This window comes from Bactrocera neohumeralis, chromosome 6 (assembly GCF_024586455.1).
Source record: "Bactrocera neohumeralis isolate Rockhampton chromosome 6, APGP_CSIRO_Bneo_wtdbg2-racon-allhic-juicebox.fasta_v2, whole genome shotgun sequence".
In the NCBI taxonomy this organism is placed as follows: Eukaryota; Metazoa; Arthropoda; class Insecta; order Diptera; family Tephritidae; genus Bactrocera; species Bactrocera neohumeralis.
Genome location: NC_065923.1, coordinates 24864539 through 24877183, shown reverse-complemented (window position 1 = coordinate 24877183; position 12645 = coordinate 24864539). Strand labels below are relative to the sequence as shown.

General features: G+C 43.4%; 1 protein-coding gene across 1 annotated transcript in view; it reads left to right on the top strand.

Moving 5' to 3' along the window:
• LOC126762443 (uncharacterized) overlaps positions 1 to 12645 on the top strand; it is a 442132-nt gene that overhangs the window by 236442 nt on the left and 193045 nt on the right. The window contains exons 6-8 of the mRNA XM_050479175.1: positions 1262 to 3213; positions 9527 to 10109; positions 10410 to 11531. Of these exons, the coding sequence (XP_050335132.1) occupies positions 1262 to 3213; positions 9527 to 10109; positions 10410 to 11531 (3657 nt within the window). The remainder of the gene's footprint in view (positions 1 to 1261; positions 3214 to 9526; positions 10110 to 10409; positions 11532 to 12645) is intronic.

The window sequence follows — 12645 nt, the reverse complement described above, 5'->3', positions numbered from 1 at the left end:
CCTAGCCAGTCTAGTTTCAGCACTCTCTTGTCGCTTGATAGTTGATTTAATTCAATCGGGTGGGTTTAGCTCATTTGCACTCTCTTAGCCGACTCAGATATCTGTTCAACGCTTGTTATCGTGGCACCCGTCGCGCAACATTTCTTTTTTTTGCCTTTGGCTGTGAAGCAGCGATGTAGCTTTCTAGCTTTTGTTGTCTTTTTTGCAACCTGTAACATCCCTCATGCATCTACCGTTTCGTCCAAGTTTATTTTGTTTTCAAGTGTTTGCTGTCTATGCTTATTGGATCCGCACTCAGAGCCGTTACTTGTCCTCCGAAAATATCCCAAGGTTGCCTCAGTAGGAAGATCAAGTCGAGGGTTCACATAATGAGGCTATACGCTCAACCGACCACGTCGATTCAACATACACTTACCACGCCCCATTTAACGACGACGGGAGTGATTGCCTATCAACCGTTAGGTATCAGTCCAGCTTACTCAGATGGCAGAATGACGCAACCGCCCGCTGAAGGTTCTAACAAACTCTTAAAGAGCTAATCCTGCATCATAATCATGAAGATCGCAGGGCATTTAGCGTTACTTACGATGCACCAACTCGGAGGCGCCCCAGACTGCATTCCCTGTGGGTCTTGATTTTTCAATATTCACTGATTTAGTATCTAGGAAACCCATCCGTCTTCAAAATCCCTTATAAATAGATGTGATATTTCTCATAATAATGATGCTTTACTGGAGGCAAAGTTGAATTCAAAAATTAATAAAATTTGGAGAGCTTTTCCAGATAAAGTTTCATAAAGATTAGGGATTCTAATAAATCAAAAACTTGAATATGAAATCTATGCCGATATATACATACATTCCACTCAGCCTTACAAAACGTTGATTCCACATCATTTATCTCCTGGAAGCGATAGAGATCTCTTATAATATGCTTTTTTAAAGAAAGAGACCGAGGTCGCAACTAATTGCTCGCTATCTCAGGAGCAAAAACGTCTTAACTGCTCTAAATTATACCCAAATCGTCAAGATAGAAAAAGCTTTCACAGAAGAGCTTGACCGATAGTAAGCTCACATTTTTATTAATGTTTTTGAGCTTTGTCCATAATATCCATCTCATAATAATACTACTTTTCATGATTTTTAATAAAACTATTAGACTTTGATATATATTAATATTTCTACTTATTTACACACATATTCGCAAATAATATTTTCAAGTACCCTTTATCAACTTCTTGCTTTCCACTTTTTCTTTTCAGTTCCGCTAATCTACCCACAATAACCACTACAGCACATTCATCACTGGACTCCGATCAACAAACTCCGCAACTGAAAGCGCCACGCGATCAAGGTAAACGACCACCGCTCTACCGGCAGGACTACTCCACCTGCGTGGACTCGAGCGAAGCGCAGTCGGACGATAGTCACCTAACGCGCGACTCTGTAACACGCGAATCACAGAACGACGAACTCTCCTCCTCGACACACGACAAACTTGACGTCAGCACACTACCGTTACCCGCGTTACCGCCCAAAAAGCGACGTACACGCTTGCGCGCCAGTCCATCGCGCCATCATAGCGGCAGCAGCAATCGCCGTGGTTACGAGCATGACACGGCTGCTGTTGGCGGCAGCGACGAACAGCGACACAGCAACATAACAACTGGTGCGCTAAACTTGAAAGTAGCCAACAACGCGTCTGCTGGTGCTGGCAGCGGTAGTGGCGGCAGTTGTGGCGAAGCCACACCACACCTCTCCGCCTTTCAACAGTACGTGGCGAAGCGTCGCGAAAGTCTCGAGGCATCAACGCGCAGCTTCAACGAAAAACTGGAAGCGCGTAGAATGCATTACCACATGGGTGGTGGCGGCGGTAGCGCAACGGTAGGTGGGCCCGCGGCCGGCGGTGGCGCTCACATGCCCACCTATCTGTTTGGTGAACATTATTATGGTGTGCCCGCGAAAGTAACGGGCGCGCGCAAGTCGACACATGGCAATAAAGAGGAGATCTTTCTCAACAAATCCGGCTGGGTGCAGGTGAACACAAAACGTAATAGCGAGGAAAACCGCGGCGGCGTTGGCGTTAGCGGTGGCGCTGGCTATCGTAACGCCAGCTATGCGCATCAAAATGGCGGTAGTGTTGATGGTGAGCGTGAACGCGAGCGCGAACGCGACCTGCGGCGTACAGTGCGCGTCATACAAATCGATAATACGCGACGTTCGGATAGAGCGCGTCAAGCGCTACAGCAACAGCAACAATATTCGCTGGATCCAGCATTCAGTATGGGTAAATATCCGGCCAGCAAAGTGGAGGAGCTGATACAGCGCAATCAAGCGCGCGCGGGCAACGCGGGCGGTCCGGTGTTTGTGACAACGCGCGACAATGCTTTGCGTCCAGGCTATCGAATCGTCGATCCGCAGCTGGCTAGCATACTCAATGAACGTCCCGGTTTCCTGCCAGTGCGTAATTTACACGATGCCGACTCCCCACCGCCCATTACGCCCATCCTCTCGCCACCTCCCGCTTTCCAAGATAGCAGTAAATCGAAATATGTTGACCGTCGTAAAACCATACCGATACGTCAACATCAATCAGCGTTAACCGCTAACAATTTACTCGTATCGAATGTGAGTAACGGCGGCGCTGGCAAGGGTATGGTGTTTTCACGCAGTTTTGAGTATGATGCGCGTCGCAATGTGCCAGCCGACACTTATGTCGAAACATTTTCGCGCAGTTTCGATGGTAATCTGTCGGAGCGTCCACCACTGCAGCGCGAACGTTCGCCGAACTTCAGCACGCTCACCGGCAATTCACCCAACTATTTGACAAAGAAAGATTCGGTCGGCGGCAGCAGCGGCAGTTTACGTAGCCGTGATAATTCGCCGAAGTATCAGCACCCACAAACCACTGCCTATTTGAACGCGTCCATAAAGGAGGCGCCGCCCGCCTACAGTTTGGCTAGCGCGAATGCGAATGCGGGCGCCAGCAGTCGTTTTTCACCGCGTTCGCGTCATGAGCGTTCGTTCGAGCGCTCGAAGAGCCACAATGTGTTGGTGCGCTCGCGAAAGTCACAGTTCAGTCGCGGTTCCAGCGGTGGCGCAATTGTGGGCAGTCAACAACAGCCAATGGTCAGCGTGGGTATGTCACGTTTTCGCAGTTTCGACACGACGGCGAGTCAGCGACTGAACTCATGCGATAGTGGCGCGAGATCAGGTGAGTTCGAAGAATAAATTGTGGTCTTGTAAGAGAAAATGTATGGTGTGTATTTCTGTTGTGGCTTCGTAGCTGTGGCTAAAACTCCAGAGCTTCTATAAATTAGCGATTTCTAGTTTTTAAATTTAATTTCAGGTTCCTGGCCGCTTTGATTTTTTTTGTACTATATGTTATTATATATTATAAGTAATTGCTCTTCGCCTTTCTTTTTTTATACTTCAGCGATTTTATCGCAATTTTCGAGAATACGTGGCGCATCTTCGACCACCTCTACACCAGAACGAAAACGTTGAAACCATCGTTGATGCGGTGGATGGAAACTGTATCGGGTCTATAAACTGCACAAATTTTATTCTCTGATGCATTTTTTTTCTGTAAAATATGCCGTAGCTTTTAAGCATGACCCAATGCGACGAATAAAACTAGAACTACGCTGCTTTCAGCGCCAACTAGCGAAAATACCGCAAGACTTTTTCGACAACCTATATAAGTAATTGCTCTTCGCCTTTCTTTTTTTTTTACCTTCCGTTTAACGTTCGAGAATACTTGTTCACTTACTCTTACTTAACCTTTGATCCGCGGGTCTGCTTCCCTCATTCTCTGTCGCATTTTCTTCTGCACTAGTTTTAACTTAACACTGCGCGGAACCAAACCCATCTGTATTCCATTATTGAAATCTTCCTCTGGAAAAAGACTGAACCATCGCTTCTTTGATATAGACTTTAGAGCACTACTGCATACTAATGTTGTCCCTTGCTTAGTCAATGTGTTTCTTTGATTTCACAAATTTTAGCAGTTGTCTGAGCTTTAAAGTCTCGTCCTCAACTATTTTCCCCAAGAATCTAGAGTAACCCTTGTGGAACTTCGAGCTGTATATTGTAGGAAATTAAACTCCTACTTATTCCGTGTTGACCGCGATATATCAATATATGGTGATCCATTTCGAGGTTTCCTAATTAAAAAAAAGATAAGAAACTTCAAATTCAACATTCTTTGGCATTTATTTTTTAAAGATGGTAAATCTGTTAATGACACGCGTGATGCTTTTCTCCAAGACCTGAATCGAAGCAGGAAATGTCCGCATCGATTTTAGACTTATCCGTACAGGAAAAAGTCTAATGGTCTGATATCACACGATCTCGGTGGCCATTTGATCGGCAATTGGCGTGAAAATATCTGATCACCTAAGAGTTCTCTCAATAAATCCATTGATTGATGCGATTTCTGGAAAGTGACGCCGTCTTGTTGAAACCAAATGTCGCCAAGACCGCGAGCTTCAATTTAAGACATTAAATAGTCGGTTTTCATGCCGCGATAATGGTGGCCATTGACGGTTACGTTCTTTTCGGCATCATTTTTGAAGAAATATTGACCCATGGTTTCACCAGCCCGCGAACTACACCGAACCGTAATTTTTCTAGATGAAATGGCACCTCCTGAATTCCTGCAGGTTGCTTTTTGTTTCAAATGCGGCAATTTTGCTTGTTTACATACCCCTTGAGCCAGAAAAGGACCACAACGCTGAACAAAATTTGGCTCGAAAACTTTGGATCTATTTGAAACTCTTTAAGAGCCCATAGAGCGAAGCAATATCGCTTGGTAAGGTCGAGTGGCTGCAGTTCTTGTACAAGTTGCTTTTTGGACACTTTTTTACTAAAGATCTTGACGTAAAACGAACCAAGTCATTGCAAACGTCGGTCCGAGTTGCTGAGAACGGCGCCGAGTCTACTGAACGGAGTATATTAACCGCTACAACATTAACAAAAACTTAGAAGGAAACCTTTTTGGAGACTACATATTAGAACCATGCGCTTCTTTTTTTCTATTACCAAGAATACCAGATAATGAATGATTCAGGCGTTTTAGATATGATGTATAAAAAGAAAAATTGCTAATTCGCTCATTTAATGGCTTGCTTGAAACGCTTATAAACCCAGTCCAAGCAAAAGACTTTCTTAATTGTTCAATTAGTCACTCAATTATTGACTTATTTACGTTTTAACTTGGTGCGAGTAATTGCTTCAGTTCATAACCTACCGGAGACATTTATAAACTGAAGACGCTTAGATTTTTAACTCAGAAAGAGTTTACGACTTCTTTAATTACTCAATTACTGGTTTAATTAACTTGCTAAGCAGTCATTTAATATAAAGAGGCGCTCCATTTAACCTACCCTTTTTGTAGGCCTGATAATTTTTTAACATACCATATATTTGAAAACATTCTATTTGCCTCAGTTAAGAGCCTGTTTGAAACGCTTATAACTCTGCATGATTTCAACAACCGCTTAATTATGGCTCAATTAGCAGTTATAGGGTTATAATTATTCAATCAGCAGCTTAATTAATTCATTCACTCTTTAATTAATAAACTTTACTTAAAGAGGCACATGCTTTAAGCCTGCTCTTTTACATTTGAAGCTAATAAGTTCCTGGTTCATATGATCTCTTCTGGTATATGCCATCAATTCATTTGCACATTTTCATTGAAAACTCAATATTTTATTGCAGCTTTACTGAACATGGAAAAAGGCAATTGAAAAAGTTTGCAACTTAACTTTAAATTATTTGAAATGCATTCATTGCAGCCGAGCCGAGTTGTGCATGTAGCCGGCACAGCGCGGCGTCAGTTGCTGCAAAGCTTCACGAAAGTTTCAAGGATTCGCTCATTCGAGCTTAAATCAGCTCATATGCACATAAGTATGTTTGTATGTATGTCTCCATTATATTATATAAGCATATATACGACTCCGATTTACATACAGATGCCTGCTGCTGCATTCATTCATCGCTGACTACCGTTAGATCCCCAGATCCGTTTTATGTGCGTGTGCAATGAAGCGCAACAACGGAATGAATGCGAGCATAATGTCAAAGTTCCAGCGTTGCTTTGACAAATGCAAAACTCTCGTCGACTTTGGTGGAATGTGTAGGTCGTCTTGGCAGCGGAAGAGCATAGGGATTATATTAGTGAGCTATACGTGGGTATACGCCATAAATACAGGTGTGAAAAGTGACTAATTTTCGTTTTTTACTTCGTTGCACTTGGTTCTTAAATTCTTAAATAGGATAAGAGTCAACGAACGTTTAAAAAAGCGGGGGATTAAAGTTTTAAGTTTTTGGAATTGAAAAATTTTGATAAATGTAAGCAAGAGTCTTGTGAAATAGAAGAAAGGAGAAACACTTACATATATGACTGAAGATTAGAATATGTTAGAGATAGAGCCAAAGTTCTGGTGGTAGGCAATAGTTTGTTGTTACTTTTACAGAAGTAAACAACATTCTTCAAATAATTTTCAGTAACTAAGTCCTTGGCCAAATAAAAATTCGAGCCCGTTTCGCTTATACCGAGCTGGCTTGTTGAGTAAGCAGATATAAAAGGGTTTCTTTACTCTGCTATGACTCCTGACTCTTGATTAACTTATACACCAAAAATAGAGATTTTTCAATGGCAAATGACAGGTAGAAAGGAGGCTTGGACTATTCCACAATAACTTTTGTATATGATGGAAAAAATTAGGCAACTTTTTAAGGAAGACCGGATTACATCCCGGGGGACAGGATATGAGTCAGAGTCACGTTCATGCCGCAGGCTGGCAGGGCTCCCATGTTACGGCGAAGGACTTCTGCTCCATCAGCCTCACCTTCTTCTTACTAAAAACTCTGGATAGACTAATGGTTTAGAATATAAGGGGGAGCATTCCGAGGGACCATTTATCAAGAGCGCAACATGCTTATTGTAAAGGCAAATCGTGTCATGGCCTGAGGAGGCTTAAAGAATTCGATGTTGGAATCTTCCTTGATATTGAAGGAGCTTTCAATAACGTCCTGTAGGAAGCAGCCGCAACTGCTCTGGACGGTCTTAGGGTTGAATCATACGTCAAACACCTGATTTTCAGTCTACTGTGCGACAAAGTGATTTTCAATCTGGAATGGAGAAACTCACGTGCTCGATGAAATGTGAGTAGGGGAACCCCACAAGCGTCGCCTTTTCCATGGATCCTGATCGTTAATGACCCGCTTAAAAACATGAAGATCGTGGTGGCAGGGTGATTGCCTTTGCAGACGATGTGGCGCTTATGGTCAAAGGAAAGTTCCTGAGTACCGTTTACGAATTGACGCAGAGATATCTCAGCGTCGTAACAAATCAACCCAAATAAACCGAGATGGGTTTATTCACTAGAAAATAGAAGATCCCGGCGGCACCGCTGCCGCGAATTGGAGAAATCCGTCTGTAACCAGCGGATACAGTAAAAAATCTAGGGTTCATTCTGGATAGGAAGCTTTCATGAAAGCAGAATATTGTAGAGAGAGAAAAAAGGCATCGATTGCTTTGTACCGCTGTAGACCATTGGCAAAAGCTAGGGTCTTTTACTTAAAGTGGTCCTCTGGCACTACGACACCGTAGAGGGCTCTAGAAAAAACCACTCTTGCAAAGAATCTCTCAGAGCATTCAATCGGTGACGCTCAGCAGAACTTGTGGTGCACTAAGGTGGACTCCAACCATGGCACTTAACATCATCCTGCTTATATTGCCCGTGGCTTTGATTTCATACTGCATCACTTCGGTCATGGAGTCGCCAAATCAAGCTCTGGAGGCTCCTTTTCTTCCCATATACCAGCGAAGGTGTAGTTCTTATCCACGGGTGGGTCAAAGCTTTAAGGAAATATTAGTGGAGGGGTTTACTGTTGGGAGCTCTTCATTAACTCCAGTTTCAGACTTCCTGACTATTGCAGTGTCTTCCAGGCCGAGGTTGCAGGCATTAATAGCAGTAGATTTACAACTCCGGCGTATAGCCTCCTTCAGAGAAGTGACCATCCAGTCAGATAGTAGAGCAGCTATACTAGCCCTGAACTGATTAACAGTGCGTTCAGGGCTGGTCAAGAAGTGCTTAACCTCGCAATCAATAGCATCGAGTTTCTATGTGATAAGACTGGTATGATTGCCAGGCCGCATTGGAGTCGCAGGAAAGTGTAAAGCTGATGAGCTAGCTATCTTTAGAATGGGAACGGATCGGTACTTGGAAGATTGGTCAGCACTGGGCCACAATCGGTACATGCTCTGTTGCAAAAGCCTTTTGGCCCAGGAGCGATCGCAAGAGATCTAGTGATCTCTTTGGCCTCAGTAAGACTAGTCTCTCCCTAGTTTTTGGACTTTTAACGGGTAATTGCACTATTGGCGTCCACGCAGTAAGGCTGGGAATCCTACCAGACGCCATCTGCAGAAGCTGTATGGAAGAAGGAAACAACCCAGCACATTATTCTTCACTGTCCCGCGTTTGGGAGGTCAAGACTTAAGCATTTGGGAGCGCATACATTCAAACATTCCACCGAGCTGGCGGAAATGGAAATTAAACGCCAGTGCAAATTTGCATTGGCTACTAAGCGTTTCGCTAGTTTAAAGTTCTTACAGAGGAGTTCTTCTTTTCTAAGGTCTCACAAAGGTCTATATATAGTAGTTCACGTGCGATCTTTGATTAGTCTAACCAATTAACTAAGGAAGCCCATCATTTTATAAATAAGATTTTCGATAGATAACAAATCGGCAGAAAAGTTCGACCCCTTTGAAAGAAACACAGCTAACCTCGAACTCATAACTCATTATAGTTTCTATCGTGGTCAATACACCAATAACAGTGGTAATCCAACTTCTCAATATCATTTCTGTAGGACTGTATGCCTTTTGATTCTAAATACATCTCATTCTCGACACCTCCTTTCCAGCAATTATTTTTTTAGATCGGAGGACAGCAAAATGGCACGGTGGAAGCAATTCGACTTGAATTGTCATTGACTAGTAATAAGGGATCATAGAGCCTTCGAATATCCATATAACGTCCGAGGATATTTTTTTGCAGTAGAACCTACTTAATTATGAAAGCAAGGATTTCATTGACCAGCTTTTTCGTTTGAGACAAAAATATTTGTACTGTCCATTAAATATTGCCTTGTTTTTATTTAAAGGCATGCTTATCTTTGAAAAAAGTTTGTTCGAGATTTATGGTCACCATTTAGACACTTGAGAGCAATTCTGTGAATGTTCATAACCTACAAATTTGATAATAATAACTGACAGTCAATCCAACTGCGTTCCTTCTTTTGACACAGTCTCTGCGAAGCCTATCTCTGTTTTGGGCCTCGTTTTTTGCTACACACCACGGAGTCCAAAAATTCCATATTTTGTTGAATTGTATTATAGAAATAGGATACAATTCCTTCGTTAATTCTTCCGAAGTGTGCCGCCAAAAATCTATAATTTTTTCATTACTTAGTTACTATCTCTCAATTATCGTCATTTCACATTTTTTTTACAGATCTCTCTAACGACGAATTGGATTGCGATGACGACGAAGGTTCGAATGAATTCCTCACCGCCAATTATCATCACAGCATATCACCATTGAAAACGCAACGACAACGTTCGCTAACGCCCGAACGTAACGAATCGCATAGCTCATCGAGTAGCATACGAAAGCAACGATCGCTAACACCCGAATCTCGATCACTCACGCCAGAGGATCGACGCCGAAAAGGCGGCTCACAAGCATCGTTAATGGGTTCACGACAGAATTCGAGTTCACGCAGTAATACGCTCGAACGTAAACAGCGTTTAACTGAAGGTCAACCCGCAACGAATATATCGCGTAGCTCGTCAAGTTCAAGTTATAGTGGCGGCGGCGGTGGGGTTGTAAGCGCTGAACAACTTGATGGCGGAGTTATTAATGTCAGTGCTGCGGTTGGCAGTGTTACTGGCATGCCGAATACCGCTTTGGTAGGAGGTACTGTGGTCAATACAGGTATGGTGGCTTTGACCGGTAGTGGTGGACGTTCACAGCATCGACGCTCGCTGGGGCGGAATGCCAAGCAGGTGGATGAGCATCGTATACGACGTTCGAGGTGAGTTTGAAAATTAAGAATCGCATAGTATTAAGACGGTATGCTTGGTAGTTCACAGTTTAGAGTGCAATTTCGGTCTGACTGGACTAGCTTACGGAAACTGACTCTTTTTTCAGCAACCGCTGGCTCTTTAAGAGACTTTCTTTGAGGTTATACACTATTTTCAAGGCTCTACTAAAGCTTTTTTCATGCATCCGATAGCCAAAGCTTGTATCAAGGTTTCTTTAGTTTTAGTCTCTTAAACTATTTGGACCTGCAATTAATCTTATTGACACTCCTTAATCTTTATATTACCCGCAGGTCTCTACAGCTCAGCGAACGTTCACCGAACCGTTCGCACAAAGTTATCGTGTCCATGGGACAATCACAAGGGCCCGCCGTTACTTATCACACACCAAACGCGCAGCCCACCTACCAACAAGCCGGGGTACGGATCAGCAACGGAAACGCCATGCCTGCGCGTCCACCCATACGCACTAGCAGCAAATCGCAGTCGCTACTACTGAGCGGCAACAACACGAGTGCCGGACGAACACGCAATAATGATATCGATAAAAGTCGCTCCTTCGATTTCGACTACTGCAATTACAGCACACAAGTGGCGCTTAAGGGACACAGTCACGCCGTAAGCGGCGGCGGTGGCAACAACCCGAACGTGCCGCTTCGCTTGGACTTCGACAAGAGTCGCTCATTCGACGAAGACTATCGTGATCCGTTAAACGCGATCAGCAATAATTTGGCCACAGCCAACGGCAGTGGCATGCGTTATTTGCAAGCAATCGCCGACCCCGGCATGGGTGGCAACACTGGCAGCAATAATAATAATAGAAGCAGCCGGTTGCGACGCTCTTCACCCGTCGGCACGGGTAGTGGTGAACGCAACTCACGTTCACCACAATCGTCGGGTTCATCATGCAACAATCTCAATATACCACGACAATCGACGAGTCCGCAAAATTACGGCACACGCCTATGTGATCATGAACTCACCTACGATATGTTGCGTAAATCACTCGATCGTTCACCGATTATGGATTTTCGACGCGGCGATAGTGGTGAATATGATTTGCCGCCAGCGTTGTTGCGTAATCGCGAAACAATCAATAGCGGCGGCAATAGCGAATTGAATTTCTTCAATAACGATCATATCTACGAACAGCCGACCACAAGCAAAGCTTCGGTGAGTGCAACGGGCAGCTCGTTGAAGCAGCAACGTTCACTCGGTCATACACACAGTCCCAGCGAGTCGCAGTACTCGCTGGAGCGTCAACACAGCAACACAACGGGACGTGAGAGCCAGCTGACGCCGGAGAGCGCAAGCGGTGCTGGCGATTACCGTGGCGAGCATATCTATCGGCATCCGCATACGCGCGAATCGTCGCGAGAGAGCGCTGCACGCAGCGGTGGCAGCAGTCGCAACAGGTATTGAAGAGCTGCTCCAAGCCTTCTGGTCCGCCGAATTTAGTTAGATTTCGGAGAGGTGCAAACTAATAGAGAGTGCACGTGGGGTTCATATGCATGCGAATCGGTGGCGGCGAGCTCACTTAACATTAACTATGACTGCCTTATCCTGCCTGTTTGTCTGCCTGTCTGCCTGCTTGCCTGACTGACTGATTGCGTAGCTGCACGTCGTTAATATTAACCACACTATAATAATACTAATAATAATACTAATGTCTAACTACGAGCGAATATTTTAAACACTAACCGTTATTAGCAAATAGTTGTTTCTGTCGCTCATTAACTCACCTCGGTCTCGTATGTGTGTGTATGTGCAATTGTAAAGTAAAAGAGAGTTATAAATTACTCACCTCAGCTGTGCAGCATAATAATAATCATTGTTACCACTCTCTCTCCCCTCTCTCTCTCTCTCTCACGCACTCACCACCCTAGTCATTGTCTCATATACTTGCTCGTCCGCGCATTATAATGCGTAATTTTTATAGCATACGCACTGAAATAGCAAATTCACCACCGTCACTAAGACTGCAACTCGTTAGTATGCACGAAAAGTATGTTACGAACGAAAATACAACGCTGCAAGAATTTATCATCTCCAAAATGAAAAAGCGCAGCATTAAACGCCATATTTTCACCACATAACGAGTACAGTAAATAAACTAAATGCATAAATATACCACATGTGGTGAAAATAGCATAGATAACGGCAAAAGATATGTTGAAAATATAAAGCATGGTGTAAGTGAACATATAAAACTGCAATTTTTGTTGAAAAATGTGAAAATAATACTGAAAACCGCTATGGTGAATATGTCTAAAGTAATTAAACTTGTGGTGGATACAAAGTAACAGTACTGAAATGTTAACCATGAACTCTTCGCAATATAATTAACTGTTTTGTAACGTTAAAGCAGTGTTAGGCTATAATAAGTGTGGTGAATAACGTATGTAATTAAGTGGCAACGCTACATATGCTGCAAAAAGACTGCTTTAATGAAAAATTAAATATAATAACTCGAAAAAAGTAAATATGGACATAATTTAGAAAACTAAGCTTACAACAACAACTGAGTAC